This window comes from Sinocyclocheilus grahami, unplaced genomic scaffold (genome assembly GCF_001515645.1).
Source record: "Sinocyclocheilus grahami isolate Dianchi unplaced genomic scaffold, SAMN03320097.WGS_v1.1 scaffold351.1, whole genome shotgun sequence".
Taxonomy (NCBI): Eukaryota; Metazoa; Chordata; class Actinopteri; order Cypriniformes; family Cyprinidae; genus Sinocyclocheilus; species Sinocyclocheilus grahami.
In genome coordinates, this window is record NW_015505530.1 from 557,854 (window position 1) to 577,073 (window position 19,220).

The 19,220-nt window shown below is 38.9% G+C and overlaps 2 protein-coding genes across 6 annotated transcripts; one reads left to right on the forward strand and one right to left on the reverse strand.

Moving 5' to 3' along the window:
• Positions 1-2,044: 2,044 nt before the first annotated feature.
• Positions 2,045-13,799, reverse strand: LOC107548624 (protein phosphatase 1A-like). 5 transcript variants are annotated; one of them, XR_001604481.1, is made up of 7 exons: positions 13,483-13,799; positions 9,618-10,483; positions 8,668-8,785; positions 8,460-8,571; positions 5,957-6,014; positions 2,764-3,794; positions 2,045-2,728 (listed from the first exon to the last, which is right to left on the reverse strand). XR_001604481.1 is itself a non-coding variant. In XM_016229386.1 (6 exons), the coding sequence occupies exons 2-6, from the start codon at positions 10,464-10,466 to the stop codon at positions 3,765-3,767; spliced, it is 1,167 nt and encodes a 388-aa protein (XP_016084872.1). In that variant the 5' UTR covers positions 10,467-10,483; positions 13,487-13,799; the 3' UTR covers positions 2,045-3,764. The 5 variants fall into 5 exon arrangements, 4 of the variants coding, with proteins under 4 accessions (XP_016084872.1, XP_016084871.1, XP_016084873.1 ...); XM_016229386.1 differs by having other exon boundaries at positions 2,045-3,794; positions 13,487-13,799; XM_016229385.1 differs by having other exon boundaries at positions 2,045-3,794.
• Positions 13,800-15,136: 1,337 nt separating this feature from the next.
• LOC107548599 (dehydrogenase/reductase SDR family member 7-like) lies at positions 15,137-19,159 on the forward strand. Its single transcript, XM_016229351.1, has 5 exons — positions 15,137-15,163; positions 16,167-16,406; positions 16,527-16,649; positions 18,536-18,751; positions 18,847-19,159. The coding sequence occupies exons 1-5, from the start codon at positions 15,137-15,139 to the stop codon at positions 18,892-18,894; spliced, it is 654 nt and encodes a 217-aa protein (XP_016084837.1). The 3' UTR covers positions 18,895-19,159.
• The last annotated feature ends 61 nt before the right edge of the window (positions 19,160-19,220 follow it).

A 19,220-nucleotide genomic window follows, 5' to 3' on the forward strand; every position in this document is an offset into this window, starting at 1 on the left:
TTCTTTACTGTCAATTTTGATCAATTGCATTGATCATTTTTTGATGCATCCTTGAAGTATTCATCATTTTTTTAAACAAATAAAATTAAATCAAACAATTAAAGCTGGTAGTGAATAATTCCCAATCACTGCATTTAAAATATAAACAAACCTTTTGCAGAATTTCTATTAAGCATATCCTTCTTTCATTGTGAGCTGTAATTTCATAATATTTAACTGTGACATCAAAACAACATAACACAGCCCTTCTTGTAGAAAAGGCAACATAAAATAAAAATATATATAAAAAAAAACTGCACACAATTTGTTTTTGTTTTTTCAAATAAAATAGGTTTATTTCCAGTCTGAAAAGATTAAAACAACAAAAATGGACAGTGGAACAGTTAGAGGATGACCAGTGGGTTACAGGGAGAAGAGATTATCCTTGATTATTCACTTCATTTTGTGTACATATTTATAAATGAATACAAATATACATATCAATTGTTTAACAAAAATAGCTTAGCTTATGAGGACAGCAGATGACTGAAATCAGCAAAAATAATCCTGTTGGGGTAGGAGGTGGGATTTCATGAGAGTAAAATACCATACGTGTGTCTATGAGAATGTGTGAGGGCGAACCACTGAATTACACACCGTGCTATAAAATTGAGTTCCATTTAGCACAAAATTGTGGTGTGTTTCTGTACAGAGCTCTGTAATATTCGATTAAAGCCCAAGGGTTTGGGGGTGGAGTTTTGCAGGAGGCATTAAGGCTGCATTAATCACTTGGGTTTATACATTAGAAGGCAGGTCTGAATAAATCAACTGAAATGAACCACCACGCTAACACTATAGAGGAGCTAGAGACCACAGAAATAGGATTTCAGAGCCTAAACCTAAAATAGGGGTCATCTAAAGGTTTGTGATGCATATTTAGCAACAGATAGCAAGTCTATGCGCAATTAACAAATGCAATGGTTCATGCGTCATTTAAATTCCTTGTAAAATGCCCTTGTCAACTTCAGTGACAAGACTTAACTTAGTAAAAACACATTCATAAACATCTCCATCATCTATAACTGGGCTTGTATGTTTCACTGTAAATCATTACATAACCTCTCCCCACTTAATAGACCTGTGGTTATGACCATCTCGCAACTACAAATTCTGTATTTCTGATCTAAAAAGCATCTGGGCGTCTTACAAACAAAGAAGGAGAATCTGTAAAATAGCAGTCCATGAGTTACGTAATTTGTTAATTACTTTTAAGCCATATAAAACCAAACTGGGGGTTAAACAATCCAACAGTATCCTATTAAGAGTGATTCCACGCAGCTTGCAAAAAAAGCTTAAAAACACATGAACATATCCTGGCCTCCAAGACCATCCTAAAACATCCTGTTAATTTTAGATTCATTTCGTAAATCCTCCTGTTACACAAAATTCCAACTTCCACTGGGGAAAACACACAGCTCACCATTCCACAAACAAAATACCACAAGCCAAAAGCATAGAGCAGGGGTGACGAACGTCGGTCCTGGCGAGCCGCAGCCCTGCAGAGTTTTGCTTCAACCCTAAATCAAACACACCTGAAGAAGCTAATCAAGGTCTGAACAGTTATTAGGAAGCTACAGGCAGGTGAGTTTTAATTAGGGTTAGAGCTGAACTCTGCAGGGCTGCGGCTCTCCAGGACCGGAGTTCGCCACCGCTGGCATAGAGGATACAGGGAGATTTTTCCATTTACATTAGCTATACACTGTTAGATTGTCATTTTGTTACAATATTAGTTTAATAAATCACCCTGTGAGGTTCACGAAAAAGACTGAAAGAAATGATCGTTTTACCTACTCTTTTTTCAGTATGCAAATATACGGACTTAGACTAAAAAGCTCATTTATATTTATCAGATGCAAGGGAATTCCTGTTCATATAATCTATTCCATACATAAAATTTAGTTTGGGAAGGTAAGGACAAAGGGGGTGATTTTACCATGTCACGTTTCAGACAAGCAGAACAAATGAACAAGTGACAATCTCTCTGAAACAAATACTATTAAATTAATTCAGAACTACGTTACATACAGCATTGGGGGGAAACGTGTAGGAGAATATCAACTAAGAGCATTCAAATTAATGATTCAATCACACACTTTAGCAGCAAACAGTACTCTGTTGCGCTCCCTATTGGTCAGAGGAACACATGCAGGCTCTGGCTTAAACCAGGCCAGCTCACTGCATCACACTGTATTTGTTCTTTGAAGAGAGAGAGAGGGAAAGAAAAATCACCACATCCAAAAAATAAGTAACAGATAACATAAATCAACACGAAAATCTGAGAGTTGAGTGTTCATCTCAGAAAGCATTCACTCATCACTGTCTCAGCAGTGCAGATGGGTGATTGAGCGCTATAACTAAAGCCTTATATATTTGTCAAAAACCTAAATATCCCCCATTAAACCCACATAATTTTAAGCACAATAAACATGCAATCGCACACATCCATTCAGACCATATGCACTGACAACCAGACATACATAAACACACTTAATAGGGCCTGTCCCAGTTCGGAGTACTTCTTAACAATTCCTTTTTTATCCAGCAAGTGCAGGAGATTCTTTAAGATGCTCCCAGACCAACTTAATCTTAAAAAAAAAAAATCAAGAGCTGCAGTAGTGCAGAACACTGTAGAGAAGAGTCCTAGTGTTGATGATAAAAGATAATCAGGGTTAGCGCATCAGGTAATAGACTCTCACATGCACGCGCACACGCACACACACACACACACACACAAATCTTGCACTATGGAAATAGTTTGGTGGATCAAACATGCATCCTCTTACACACATACATACACAACACAAAACCATTGATTTCTCATAAGACTCACTCATTCACACACACAATTTCAGCTTAGATTAAGTAAGTTAAAGCAGTTTCCTCAAAAAAGTAAAAAAAAAAATTAAAAAAAAAATTAATAAAAAATAAAATACCCACCCCACCAGAAAAAGAAAAACAGTAGTACTGAGAGAACATACCGATTACTGTCATCTGTGCTGTGAGATTTACAAAAAAGCTTACTGTACTGTGCTGTGAGCCCATATCATTTACCCGTTTCACTTAAAAAGTAACAATACAAAAAGTTATATTTTGTTTAAAAAAAAAAAAAAAAAAAAGAAGAAGAAGAAGTGAAAGGAAATAGGGAGGCAGATGTGTTGGGCTTCAGCTGTTGGAGAGGAAACAAAAGCAGGCAGGGCATAAAGGTGTGCCATTTTTGTCTTTTTTCTATAAACTTAAAAATCAAGCTGAATTTGATACAGGCTTTTCTTTGTACAAGACAATTGCACTTCACAGAAATAAAAGCTGAAATATACAAACACACAAGGAAATGTGAATCAAATTAATTACACCAAAAAAAAAAAAATATGGAAAAAAAGTGTTGGATTTTTTTTAAGAGGGTGATGTTAAGGATAAAAGGATTTCGAAAAAGACTGATTCAGGACAGAAGAGTATGCAGAAAATTTCCAGAAGGTACCATTGCCTAGCACTGAGAGGGAACGTTATGTGAACAAGGGGAGGGAGCCCTCATTCCCTTCCTCTTCTTCCACCTCTTCTTCCTCCGAACAGTCCAGAGCAGCTGAGCTGGGCTGTGGTAGGGTTCTTGTGCAGGTCCTGTAGTAGTTGAGGGTTCTTGTGCAGGGTTCTGGTGCCGGGTCCTGTAGGAAAGGTTGTTGTGCAGGGTACTGGAGGGTTGTAAACTCTGTGCAGTGTTTAAAGGGGCAGGGCTACCACATGTCATCCGTGGATGCAGAGTCCTTGAATGGAGAGAGGAGGAGAGCAGCTTGTGAGATCCCGCCAAGCTCCAACTGCTAACCACTCAGGAAAATGCATGTTTGTGTGAGACACAGAATGAAACACAGGTGAAGCTAAATCAAGGAGGATTCTAGGAAATGTTGATGGAGGGATCCAAATCTTGGGTTAAAATGGCCAAACTGATGCGCTGATTGCAAATGACAGAAATTACAGCACTTGATGTTGTTTGTGTGCCAGCACGCTATTTGGGGATTTTGAGGTGCATCGCTCATTTGGTCAGAATGGCGACCTCCAGAGATAAAGGATGAACAGACTTCAGACATACTACAGATAAACATGTAGAATGCAGGATTCGTTTTTTTAATATTAAACAATTAAGCTAGTGTCTGTGATGCCTAAAGGTAGGCATTTATTACATAAAATTAGGGTTGAGCAATAAATTACATAGTTATGATTTGCGACAATTTCACTGATTCTATAAACTACCATTCAAAAGTTTAGAGTCTGTAAGTTTTTTTTTTGGAAAGATGTTGCTCAGCAAGGCTATATTTATTTGATCGTTTGAAAATAGAGTAAAACAGCAACATTGTCATATTATTAAAATGTAAAATAAATGTTTTCTATTTTACATTGTAATTCATTCCTGTGATGGTGAAGCTGAAATTTTTGCAAGTCATTACTCCAGTCTTCAGTGTCACATGATCTTTCAGAAATCATTGCTGATTTGGTGCTCAAGAAACATTTCTTATCCATGTTGAAAACAGTTATGATGCTTAATATTTTTGTGGAAACAATGAATGGATTCTTTTATTAATAGAAAGTTTAAAAGAACAGCATTTATTTGAAATAGATTTTATAAAACAATGTTAATGTCTTTCTTTCTTTCAAATCTGGCTGATTCCTAACTTTTGAATGGTAGTGTTTAAGTAGCTAAATACTGCAGTTTATAACTTTTACTCGAAAGAATGTTTCCTTGGATTGAGCCTGAACTGCCCCTTATAAACATAACTATAACATGAATATAACATGAACAAATTATTTAATAAATATGAAGGAAAGGAAAATGACAAAATGAATTGTTCCACTGCTTGAACTGGTTTGTAAAATACATGTGACTAACTGGAAGAACAGCCTGAGGTGTGGCAGGTCAAGGCTGGTAGTCATGAAAAGCATCAGAATCAAGTGCTGAAGTAAAGAGCATCCAAGGTGCCTGATTTTCTAACACACTAACAATCCAGTCTATATGAAACAAAAAAATGGATACACAGAGGATGTATTTTAAAAAAAAATTAAATAAATAAAATCACACACGTGCCACTAGGAATGCCAAAAGTATCATTAGAAAGTAAATATTAAACAAAACAAAAATAAAAAACAATCCTTTAAAATGCCACATTGTAAAGAGCAATCACATGTCATGGTAAAATGCAGCTATGTTCATAAACATTAAAATGCACTTCTTGGTCAAAATGCTTGTCTAGTTTTATTATTTCTATTGCTTGTCCTTTACTTTAAAGTAATTACTGTAAAAACTTTAAAAATGACAAAACTTGACAACATGAACAAAGACTACATGAACTAAAGACTACATGAACTAAAGACTACATGTCACGGTTTTACATGCTAATATTTATATTGCATTTAGCTTTTTAAATAAAGTGTGTTAGATAAAAAAAAAATTCTATGGTATTGAAATTGGCACTATTTGAGAATTGTCAAATTTTACTGGTATTGACTACTGAAATTTGGTACTTTGACAACCCTATACATTACCATCATGTCTTAAGTTCTTTTCAGATCGAGAACTGTTCTGAATCAAGAGAGCTATAATCCAATCAATCCATGATAAATTGTTCAATCAACATTTAAGGTTTTCTTTTAAATGTAAAATCGATTTGTTCAACAAATTTGAGGGGTTCCACCCTGCACTCAACCAAAACCCTTTCCAAAGCACAGCTCAGCCTATCCAGCACTGTCAGATGAGAGCAGATAATATGGAACAGAATGGAAACATGCACAAATGAAAAAACAAAAGTCTGGAACACTTAAGAAGGTGACAAACAACAAAATCGTGCAATGCGACTGAATTCTACAGCACAACAAAAACCATGCAAGCAAACTTCCCAGCATTTATACCCACACAGGGTCAAGCTGATGTACTCACTGTATCCTCGTTCCTGTATGGGTTAAGTTTGTTGTATACTGCTTCAATTACACTCCGCCTATGACAAACACAGAAGCAGGTATGAGCTTTTGAGAGAAGAAACAGAGGGAAAGCAGAATCACCTCTTTTGCAAAACCTACTGAGCTGCCTCATTAAAAGCAAAATGGAACTTTATATGCGATTCTTCAAGAGCAGCAACTAGAGAGCTGTTGGCGCAGACCAAGTATTTTTCTGAACTCAAGAGTGCACCAAGAGTGTCTTCTTTAACAAGAAAAATTTGACAAGGGCATTTTTTCAGTGAAAAAAAAAAAAAAAAAGCTTGCAGCGTTTTGGTTACAAATGGAAGCCGAGGACATCTTTCGTTGCTATAACAACAGCTGCAACAGTAGCCTAGTGCTGTGTGGTGCAGAAATGTTGAGAAAGAGGAAGTTGGCTCTAGCGTTGGCTTTTCAAGTTAACAGGGAGGAGAATGTCGGTTCACAACGATGTTATCCGGGGAAGGAAACAGTATGGTGCTTACAACAATTTAGTCCAGGAGCTCCAGTTGGATGATGCATGGTTTACAGAATATTTTAGACTAAACAAAAGTCTAAACTAGTAGGATAAGTCTATCTTTGGGCACCTTCTCCATTTTTTATGTTATGGAAATGACTGGTCTCGCTACTCGCTTGTCATAGGTCAGCAGTCAAAAAGGCGCTTGACGTAGGATGTTTTTTTCAGAAAAGTTGAAATTTCTTCAACTTGAAAAGACGCTGTGAGCTGCAGAAAAAGATGTCGGTGGTGGCGTTTAAAAAAGCGCTCAGGACTTTTTTGAAAACACCGTTTACTCCATAGGATTATAATGTAAAACAAACGCTGGCAGCTTCAATAAAGACGGCAAACGTTTTATAATCAATGTATCATGGTTTCCACAAAAATATTGTACCGTTTTCAACATAAATAATAAGAAATGTTTCTTAAGCACCAGCATATTAGAATGATTTCTGAAGAATCAATGTGAGACTAGAGTAATGGCTCTTGAAAATTTACTTTTGCCATCACAGGAATAAATTACATTTTAAAATATAGAAAACTAATATAGAAATATTAACTAATATAATAACTTATTAATTACAATGACTTATACTGTCTTTTTACGCATTGCATCGCACCGCGTAAACATAAAACCATATCTGCATTTGTGCCAAGAGAAATGACAAACAACAAGCGCTACTCTACACTGCTCAAAACTCGCGTTTGAATCGTCAGTGGCAAATTCTTTAAATATAAAAAAAAAAAACGTACTTACAGTCAGTGACTCAGAACAGCCGGCATTGTCGTCTACTCTCACAGGATCAGGAAACAGTCCTCCATAAAATGTGCTGCACACATCTGAATATTTGGGTTGAACTGTTCTGGAACAGTGTTGTAAATACAACTTAACCACTGATTTCTAGTTGTGTCGTCTTTTGGAAGGTCAAACAAAGTAGTTTCATTTTCACAACGAAAGACACAGCGTCACACATGGCGGGCTTGAGTGAGCGGCGGCCGGCGGGCTTGTGGCCACCACATGTGACGACCCTGGGCTGGACTCCACTTCGTCCCCGGTAAAAGCTGATCTGGCGATCCACAGTACGAAGTTGATGTATTTCCTCAGCGACCAGCATGGATCAGCTCTAGGCATGACGAAGCGGCTATCGTCCTCTTTTGGAAGGCCAAACAAAGTAGTTTCGCTTTCACAATGAAACACAGCGCCTTCACGACATGGCGGCAGCAACAATACTACAGCGAGAATAAAAGTTATGCCTTCTTTCTTTGCGTGAACATTTGGGCGGCATTATGCAAATCTTCCCACATCGTGACGTAGACATGTGGGGGCGTGTTAGAACGAGTTGTTTTAGTTAGGCGTGGTTTACTCTGAACTTTTATAAAGAATATATCTTTGGATTTGAGACTTTAGTCTTTGCAACTTTACAGATCTTCTTTATGCACCAAGAGCTTGTAACACTTCAAAGAGAAAGGGAAAATTGAAATCGCATCATATGACCCCTTTAAATGTTTTCCCATAGAAAACCATTATAAAGAAGACGCTTAACCATTTAGCGCATTGCTTTCATCTTCCGGGCTCATTCGCTTGCCTGCATAAAGCACGCATCTTCAATAAGGTGTTTACTGAATTTGATCTTTTAATATCACTGTTTTAAAGGCACTTTTAGAATGTGCTGTGTTTTCAGTGACTGAAATATTGCGGTGGGTGCTTTTTATAGATTGCTAATGGCTAAAATTTGCATTTAGTTCACATTTCTTTGTTGTATTCTTTTGAGAGCTGGTCTAAATATTTTTGGATTGGAACAGATAGAAAATTGACGGGCTTGTGCTGCAGTTCTATGGATGTTTTGCCGCCAGGTCTTCGAGCCAGTCACGTGACTGAAAACTATGAATGGTTCACAAAATGTTGGACTGACAGATCACTAGGTTTTGCAACTTTAAGTAAACAGAGAGGGAGAGATGGTGTGGTACTCACTTGCTGGCCAGCTCTCCACCAGGTGGTAGGTTGGGGATGCTCTCAGATGCTAACGTGCGCATCACATGTACCAGGTCGGGCACACCTTCGTCCCCCTGCCTCTTCAGGATCTCTGTTATATCAACAACAATTCAGATCAATCAAGTTTGGCTCAGCTGAATTACCGATTCCATTTAATAGCAGAAGGTTTGTAAAGGTTAGCTCATACCTTCTACTCGGCTCTCTAGGTATTTATCAAGCTCTGCTTCCCTTTTGACAGCTTCAGGGGAAACCTTCGGTGCACTGACGAAACACACCAACACAACACTCATGTTGTCACGACTTCCCTGTCCAAACACAGAAGAAGGGAGGGTTTCATCAATTTAAACCAAAATCAAAATGTAATACCAATGAAACACGGTGTAAAAATGGGAGATAATTTAAAACTTGAAGATCGTGTTATGAACACTCTCTCAGTGCAAAAATGAAAACAACTTATGTTTAGTACAGAGTTACATATCTTCATTATGCACTAGTGAAATACATAAAGCTACCAAAAAATGTATACATAATTTAAAAAATTAAAATCATCCATTACTCTATACAACATTTGTTTTCATCAAGCTAAACTTAACAAATTTTCCTAATCTTAAATTAAAAACAGAGATGCCTCAATAAAAGATAAAATGGTAATATTGTGAGAAAAAAAAATTAACAGTTTTCTATTAAACATATATATATTTTTTAATCAGTTCTGTGATGATAAAGCTGAATTTTCAGTAGCCATTACTCCAGTCTTCAGTGTGTCATAATCCTTCAGAAACCATTTTAATATGTTGATTTGGTGCTCAAGAAACATTTCTTATTATTATCATCAATGTTGACAACATTGCTGCTTGAAATTTTTGTGAAAGGGATGCTTTGCTGAATAAAACGTTTTTTGTAACAAATTATAATTTTTGTAGCAAGTCACTTTACTGTCACTGTTGATCAATTTAAGGCATCCTTGCTGAATAAAAAATAAATAAAATTCTTATTGACCCCAAACTTTTGAAACAAACTTTGTAAACTATCAACAAGTGTGATTTATCTCCAGACTGTGATTTTACATTTTCATTGTATTTTTAATAGACAAAAGCATTCATCTGATAAGTCTGGTAAAAGCCTGTTTATACTCACCTTATACAAACAGGTATCCACAATTTCATTGCAGACCCTCTCCAGATCATCAGTCACCTCCAGTCGTGAACGAACAAAATCACACAGCTCCTCATTGGCCATCACATCCCAGATCCCGTCACAAGCAAGAACAATAAACTCATCCTCCACCTCCGACCGCTCGATTGCATACACCTCAGGCTCCGGCGACACCAGCTGCTCCGTGGGACCCTTACCATGCACACACTTATAGTCAAAATCCCCCAGAGCCCTAGACACTGCCAGGGACCCATTGACGCGCTGGATCATCACAGATCCTCCAGCGTTCTGGATCCTCTCCTTCTCCAAAGGGTTGTTGGGTTTGTGGTCCTGTGTGAAGAAGTGCACAGCCCCTCCGCGGCTCAGCAAACCCCTCGAGTCTCCGCAGTTGATAAAGTAGATGTGGCGGGGTGAGATCATCACACCGACGGCGGTCGAGCCGCTGCGGTCGGCACCACCGTGTTTCTTCTCCGAGATCTGCCGCATGTGATCGTCGATCTGCAGGAAACCAGTACGGATTCCAGATTTCACGCCGTCTACGCTGGGCTCCACGGCTGGACCCCCTCCTCCGCCCTGGAAGTCAGGGTTGCTGGTGATGTGCTCCAGGAGGTGCTCGCAGCAGTAACGTGCCACCTGCGATCCTGCATGCCCGTCGTAAACAGCGAAGAACGACCAGGGGTCCAAGCCGTTGGGCAGGCCGATGACAGCGGTATGCGCATCCTCCATCTCTACACGCCAGCCCTGCATGCTGCTCAGGCCGTAGCACAGGCTGTTGCCTTCACCATGAGCGTTGTGCTTCTCCATCTTTGGCTTATCCAGAAACGCACCCATCTCTGCGGCTTAGAAATCTAGTACAGAAAAGTTTGAGAATGATGATGAGCAATATAAAAAATATAGTGTTTCATTTATATGCCACTTACAAAAATACACCAACATATTTGCTATTTGCATCCCAGCTGGGCCAGATATATGGCTAAAAATTAATTCTGTATAGGGTTGTCATGGTACTAAATTTCAGTAGTCAATACCAGTAAAAAATTCACAATTCTCAAAAACCTTCAATTTCGATACCTGTTACCTACTAGGCTTGGACGATGTCTACCAAATTGGCATCGGACGATGTCTACAGTGAAACATTGTGATGGACGATGACATCAGGGGGCGGGGTTAGGGGTGTGCCCAAAGCATGAAACAAATAACGCGTTATACGGAGCCACTAAAAGGTTGCATTACAGTACGTGAAAGGCTTCAATAGGCAATTCAGCCTCCCTGATGCCCGTAATTTATTTACAGTCGCCTATACTTACCCAACGACATAATTGCGAGAAAAAGTATTTAAATATTTTTTTTATCCTCCCATCTCGTAGGCTATTTATTCCCTTTAGGGTTTCCGTAAATGACATCAGGGGGCGGGGTTAGGGGTGTGCCCAAAGCATGAAACAAATAATGCGTTATACGGAGCCACTAAAAGGTTGCATTACAGTACGTGAAAGGCTTCAATAGGCAATTCAGACTCCCTGATGCCCGTAATTTATTTACAGTCGCCTATACTTACCCAACGACATAATTGCGAGAAAAAGTATTTAAATATTTTTTTTATCCACCCATCTCGTAGGCTATTTATTCCCTTTAGGGTTTCCGTAGTACACTTAATTTCCTTTCCGAACACGGAACTGGGATGCAGCGGACTGCGGGAGAGGTGTGTGTGGGGGGGAATCACGATGTCAGCTTAACATCGTGATGTCTGTCAGCCATCGCGATGGACGACGGCATCATCTATCGACCCAACCCTATTACCTACCAACTGATTTAAAGCACTTCCTTATTTACAAAGTTAAATATCAGTACGACTACAACTACTACTATTACGACTAATAATAATAATAATAATTCACATATTCTTTTTCAGGAAACAACAACTATTATTATTGTTATTATACTTTATAATAATATATTTAATATAATATTATTATTAATAATAATATAATATTATTATTACTTATTTAAAAAAAATCTAAATTAGCCAAATTGTGCATCCCTGCAAACAGTTTTTTCAAACACCTAATTATATTCTCCCCCTCCAAAAAAAATCATGCAGCCCTAGCGCAGGATGACATGTTTGTCACTCTCAACAATGAAAGACAATTCTGTTTGGTGACACTTGCGGTACACAAATTATATACTTCAACTTTAAAGTAAACTGACTCTCCCACCCATCAATTGCACAGTTCAGTAACCCTGTTCAAGTGTTAAAACATTGTATGAAATTGCAACAAGTAAATGTTTAACAACACAACTTTTTAATCTCAGCAGAATAAGCAAAATACTCATGTCAGTCAAGAAAAAAAAAGTTATATAGTGTAGTTCTTATATGCAAAAATTAAAGCCAATTTAATTTAAAATCCAAATAAGAACAGGAAAAATTACGTTGCCTACTCATCTTAAGATGACATTAAAGTTACAACGAAACAGGAGTAGCAACAGATTTGACATAATTAATGATATGGATTACAATTAGGTAATTGAGTGCAATGGATTACAGAAAAAATATGTAGGGGGGGGGGAATTGATTCTATTCACTGGTTGTTGATTGATGGATACATATCTTAATGCCAGCATGCAGTCAGTTGTACAAAAGGGGCGAGGTTTCAGCGGACTACATGATTGGAGAAGCCTGACATACGTCACCAGAGACAAGCCTGTCGTTCGCCTGAGGATTGTGCATTAAGGGTTCATTTTCATTTCATGTCGACTTAAAACAATTGTTTACTTGAACTGTAAAACATTTAATGGGAAGTTTAATGCTAACCCGAATCAAGCGTAAACACACACACACACACCCAGCACAAGACCACTATTTATAATTCATGATAACCGAAACTACAAAACAATTGTTTACTTGAACTGTAAAACATTTAATGGGAAGTTTAATGCTAACCCGAATCAAGCGTAAACACACACACACACACACCCAGCACAAGACCACTATTTATAATTCATGATAACCGAAACTACAGAAGTCTTGTCATGCTAGTGGTCACTTCAGAAATAAACTATGGCATGTAAACACACACACACACACACACACAAAGGCAGGCAGACACACATACAGCGGGTTCCCAGCCATGTATGGCTATCAGCTAACGCACTGCTACGCACACTACACACTCGTATACTAAAAATAGACAAGTAAGGTTACCGATGCATTCTCACCATTGTTCACCACTCACATCTATCAAAGCTCACTCTGAACACAAGACCAGTGCAATTTATAAAACCCAAGCCTTGAACCCTGTATTTATTTGCTGCAGACTGGATTTACTGCTAGAGTACATTCGCGTTTTACAGTGAGATATCAGCACCAGTAATCAATGATCTTTGCCCTTGTTAGTGCTGAACAGCAGTGAACTGAAAGTCTGCGCGTGCAGACCTGCCGCATGTTCACGCGCCTCTATTCCGCATTACGTCATGGTGTCGCGAGCCTGTTAGCACGCTAGCTTCATGCTAACACTGACGTTTGGGTCCCTTCAGTTTGACTGAAACATTCAGACAACGTGAAACGGGCTAGTGGATGTAATCGGAAAATATAATGAGTCAAGAGTCTGGCAGATACCCACTTTTAAGGTTTGAGGTCAGACAATCTAGCAAGCTAAATGCTAACGAAAGGCCCATATGAAGCCTCAGGCTTGTGTTGTCAGACCCGCGGCCCTCAGCGCACCATGCGACGGCCACATACGACAGATTAACCCGCCGAGCTCACACAACACCCGCCTACTCCCTTAGCCTACATGCTAACAAGCTAGCTCTATCATTCACATAGGCATATTACAAGAGCAAAGAAACTTACCCACCAAAAATGAGCCCTGGAGAGTTCTGTAGTGGAGCAGGTAAAAAACAGATGAAAGAAAAGGACGGAAAGAAAGAGAGAGATATAAACTGAGCGCGGCGGTGGTGAGAGAGACAGGCTGGCGGATTGTTTTGCTCCTCATTCAGTCTGTGAAAGAGCGGATCACCCTTATCTGTTTAAACCAAGGATGCATCATTCCCATTTATTCTGCGTCCTGAACGTGGAAAGTGTCGGGTTTGACCGCTGTTTTGGTCCGCTGTGTTCGGGACCGAATGTCTGCACACCAGCAGCAGCGCAGGACCCGGATGTGGATTCAGCAGGGCTGCGCACTTAAAAGAATGACATCATCAACATCATCCCTCCATCTGTACATCATTCTGTCAATATCATCGCATCCTTCCCTCACCATCGTTCATTCATCATCCCTCTGTACATAATTATATTACCATATGCATCCATCATCAGTTCTGCATCCTTTATCTCTAAGCACTGGTCATTTTTTTAAACTCTAATTACCGGTAACATGTGTGAGACTGAACAAAATGCCACATAATAACAGAAACCCCTTTTATACACACTTAAATGGAAGCCAATATGTTAAATGGGGAAAAATTAAAACAGATGAACAGATGTCAAATAGTTATATGCAATTATTTCTATAATACCATATGAATGTCTAATAACACAATCCGAGCTTAGATTTAACATCTATCGATCTATCTATCTATCTATAAGCAATTGTAACACGTCTGAATATATAGATACACATATAGCCTATATCTACCTGAATATATATGTCTGAATAGATAGATAGATAGATAGATAGATAGATAGATAGATAGATTTTGAAAGGGTACTGCCTCAGTGACGGCTTCTGTACCGTTTTTTTCTGAGTGTTGGAACCAAATAAATAAATTAATAAAAAATGTGTCCCCTGAAAAAAATCTTGCAGCATAACAAGCACCTTGTAGTTGTAGTTGCACACATGTAGGGGCGGCGTTTCCGTATGGCAGAGTATGGCAGTTGCCACCCTAGTCCAGTCAGGTGTGCCGTGAAAAAGTATCCAAACTTCACATCTCTATTATAATTCGTTATTATTAAATAATAAAAATCAGATTGACGTGTGCACAGCCTGGAGACAGATCTCCGCTTTTTCGCAATGCAAGGGTAAATAAATAACTGATGTTTGAATAGTAAAGCATTTTCTTCAAACACTATGTCTGTAAAAGGCTAATTTGAAGGTTTGAAGAGCGGAAAAGTAGGTTATTTGCCGTCTAGCCAAATAGCCTATACTTTTGTAGGCCTACGTTTAAAATATTCTGTGCTTAATCGTTTATATCATGAGATTTTGGCCAAGTGTAGGCCTTAAACAACAAGAAAAACCAAGCGCCCATATAGCAACTATAATTTAACGTTATATAACCTGTAAAAGTTGATGAAAGCGTATAATGCGATGCACTTGCCTCAGATGCGGCCGTTCTAATGACAGACAAAACACAGATCTCCTCATTCGCCGGCCAAAAACCCTACTAACTCCATCTGAGCTTGTTTTTCATATAGCCTGTTAAGTGCAAGTGTCTGATACAATACCAGCACTGACGATGCAGTGTTGTTTAATTATTGCCTTTTTCCTTTCTTTTCTCCCCCTGTACCCATGACCCCCACCCCCAGCGCGCATATGGTTTTGTGAAACACCGCCAGTGGTTGCCCACAAGCCAAGTTTTAATATCTTAAATTAAATGTGGAACTGTCAGAAATGTTACAATGAACCATTTCTGAAGGCACAATTATATACCAGCGGCATAGATTAAAATGTATTAGTTTAGCTTGAGATTGCACAATACAATTTATTATTACCTAAACATATTGAGAGTGAGTCGCCTGCCGTGTGAGGAGAGTGAGTCGCCCGCCATGTGAGGAGAGTGAGTCACCTGCTGAGGAGAGTCAGTCACCTGCCGTGTGAGGAGGGTGAGTCGCCCGCCGTGTGAGGAAGGTGAGTCGTGGCAAACTCAGTAGCTCCCGGCAATAGTATAGTGACTTCCCGCAACAAGTCATTAGTCTTAATTTTGGACCATCTGGCCCGCCATACCGGGGAGCAGTTGGGGGTTCGGTGCCTTGCTCAAGTGTCTCACCTCAGTCTGGTATTGAGGGTGGAAGAGTGCGCTGGTTATTCACTCCCCCCACCGACAATTCCTGCAGGACCTGCAACCTTCGGGTTACAAGTCCGACTCTCTAACCATTAGGCCACGAATGGCCCTTAGAGTTCAGTTCTTAAGAGTTCAGACAGCTGATAAAAACATCACAATTAATCCACACAACTCCAGTGTATCAATTAATGTCTTGTACAGTGAGAAGCTGCATGTTTGTAACAAACTCATCTACTATGCACCAGTGAGCCAAAGTTCCTACATTACATGAAAATAAAACATGAAAACTTAAGACGTATGCAGAGATAGGTATATAGAAAACAGTAAATAATCATCTGAAAAACCTGCAAATGCTAGCATTACGTAGCACAATTTTTCGTCATAAATTTCTCTGTTGACATTGGAACAGCTGCAACAGACTAGTAATGCCATTCTGAGCGTCAAGCAATTTAATGCTTTAGTATTTAGAATGGTCATTAAGTAGGATTCCCACTAAAAATGTCTTAATTTTTTGTGTGTCTGTATCTGCATTCTCAGATAGACGTGTTGATAAACAACGGAGGCCGGACACAGCGTTCTCTGTGCATAGACGCTGATGTGGATGTGTACCAGGCACTTATGGAGCTCAACTACCTTGGCACCGTATCTGTCACTAAGCAGGTACTGCCCCACATGATCCGCCGTGGTAGTGGTATCATAGCAACCGTCAGCAGCGTTGCAGGCTTTGTAGGGGCGCCCCTGGCAACAGGCTATGCTGCGAGCAAGCATGCGGTGCAGGTGAGAGCAAATAGTTGATTGAATTCCCCAAGAATCTGCCTACTCTTATGCAGCAATGTCTGGTAAAGGACAACAGTAATAAAATATAGAAAAAGCTCCCGATTTGTTGTGTTTCTGCAGGGGTTCTTTAACTCTCTGAGAACAGAACTCGCTGATTATCCAAACATCACCATCAGTACCATCTGCCCCGGACCAGTAATATCTACCATCGTTCAGAACGCGTTCACAGAGGAGCTTGGCAAGGTACCTGCACCAGTTTTTTATTTTTTATTTTTTGGTAAAATAAAAGATAGATGAAAACTTAAAGGGGTCATTGGATGCCCATTTTCCACAAGTTGATAGGATTCTTTAGGGTCTTAATGAAAAGTCTGTAACATAGTTTGGTTAAAATTTCTCAATGGTAGTGTAAAAAACACATTTTTTACCCTGTCAAAAACAGCTCTTTTCAGAGCAAGCTGTTTTGTAGCATTTTCCTTTAAATGTAAATGAGCTATGCTGACCCCGCCCCTCTCTTCCGAGCTGCTCTCTGAGGAACTGTTTACTTTAGCCACAATCATCTGAAACTTGCTAATTAGCACATTATTAGGAAAGGCGATTTGCAAAGATTAATTAAAAAAACCTTATACTCACTTCTTCTGTAGGTGAAGGTGGATCACGAATGATTCGCGCGAACAGACACACATTTATGTAGATCCCATTCCCTTCAGAAACAAGTGTAATCCACTGCGTCTTTAGCGGCTCAGATGTCGGGAGTAAATGGCGACTGCTATGTTCATTATTACATCCAACAACAGAACACCTCAATCGCTTAGAAGTCATTCTTGTCTACATTTGCTCCAGAGGTGAAACAATGGCGGACTGATGACAGCTCACTCAGGGCGGGTCTAAGGTAAGACGCCAGTCCAGTCTATGCTGAAACTACTGTCAGTCAAACTATCGTGGGTGGGGCCTGTTTTTGTGACGTCACACAGACAGGCATCTGAGATCGGCTCGATTTGAGAAAGGGTAAAGATTTTGGTAGATTAAAAAAAAAACACTGGGTGGATTTTTATCATTATAGTGTGGTTGTGTACACACACTGCCAACACACATTTCAGTTCAAACAACTTGTAAAAGTGCATGTAGCATCCTATGACCCCTTTAAACTAAAGGAAATTTTTACTGAATTATGTTTAAAGGTGAAGTTTGCCGTTTCTGCGCTACTAGTGTCACCTAGCGGAATTACAAATATAAAGCATATTTTCAAACACAATCCTTTGCAGAACTATTTTAACACGCCCTTAAGATTATTCTTAAGATTATTTATCTGTGGATTGACTGTAAAAAGCTAAAATGTGTGGCAAAAACTTTTAGCTTGTAAAAAGATTTTAGCTTACCTGGCGAGAAGAAACTCTGCAAATTCGGCATCTCGATTCAAAACGTGTAAAAGCACCGCAAGTGTTTACCGTTGTTTTACCCCGTTGTCTGCATATTTTGGCAAGTCTTCGAATTTTGGCTTGCACTTCTGTAACAATCTGAATTTCTTTTTCCATGTAACAAGTCAGCTTAACACCCTCTGGCTCAGCCTGCTACAGTAGCCAAGCCCCCAAACACTCGCTATTGGTTAAGCAGGAAAGAGATTGATGGATTTGGGGTGCGTTTCCCAAAAGCAACTATGGTACGTTACCAATAGATTTCAATGGAACTAACTACCATAGTTAGCTAATGATGCTTTTGGGAAACGCACCTCTTAGTGGAACACTCTAATAATGTTTCGATGGTGCCTAGGACGCTCAATGTTTACACTATTGAGGGATAAAAACCCATGAATGCCATACTTAACAATAGTCAATTAACAATAAACTGGGCTAAAAACAATGTATTTCAACAAAAAATCTTCCCCTTTAAAAGTACTAAAGTAACTGAAATAAAACTCAAAGAAAAACATGTAAATTTAGAAATACAAAATAAAACAAAAGCACAAAAAATTACAATTTAAATAAAAAAGCTCATTTTAAATATTAATAAAAACTACAACAGTATATACTGTAAATATAATACTTATCTGCACTCAGAAAGCAAAACAAACGATCATTAAATCAAAATTCTTTTGCATTTGCTAAAATAAAAAGGTTTTTTTTTCTCTTTAGCCTGTGGATACAGCTGGTGATCAGACCCATAAGATGTCCACAGAGCGCTGCGTTCACCTCACCCTGGTAGGTCTGGCCAACCATGTGAAAGAGATGTGGATCGCTGAGCAGCCCTTTCTACTCTTCTGCTACTTGTGGCAGTACACTCCCACTCTGGCCTGGTACTTGACTAATGTTCTTGGGAAAAAACGTGTGCAGAACTTCAAAGCTGGACTGGTGAGTAGTGGGACTTTGGTGTAAACAGATCCCTGAACTGGTTTATTTATGCTACAATAGCACTAATATTTTTTCTGAATCATTTTCTTTTCTAGGATGCAGATTCTGCATACTTCAGCAAGCCAAAAGTCAAGACAACTTGAAAATCTCATTTCAAGAAACACCGATTTGTGAATTTCTTACCAGAAGGAACCGGGAAAGTCCCACTATTTCACGTCATCAAATAAATATATAAAACCTTATATTTTGCACGCTGTATCAATAAGACAATTGGCAAATCTTTAAAAAATGTCTATGCAGTTGATTTATGTATTCTTTGTGTTCACTGTCTTTATTTTAAATGTCCAGTTATAAATGGGAATTAATATTCTATAATAAACATTTTAAGTTTGCGTGAACAAAAAAGACAGTAAAAGATTTATACAAAACATTTGTATTTCTTCCATACATACAATTGCACAAAGACACA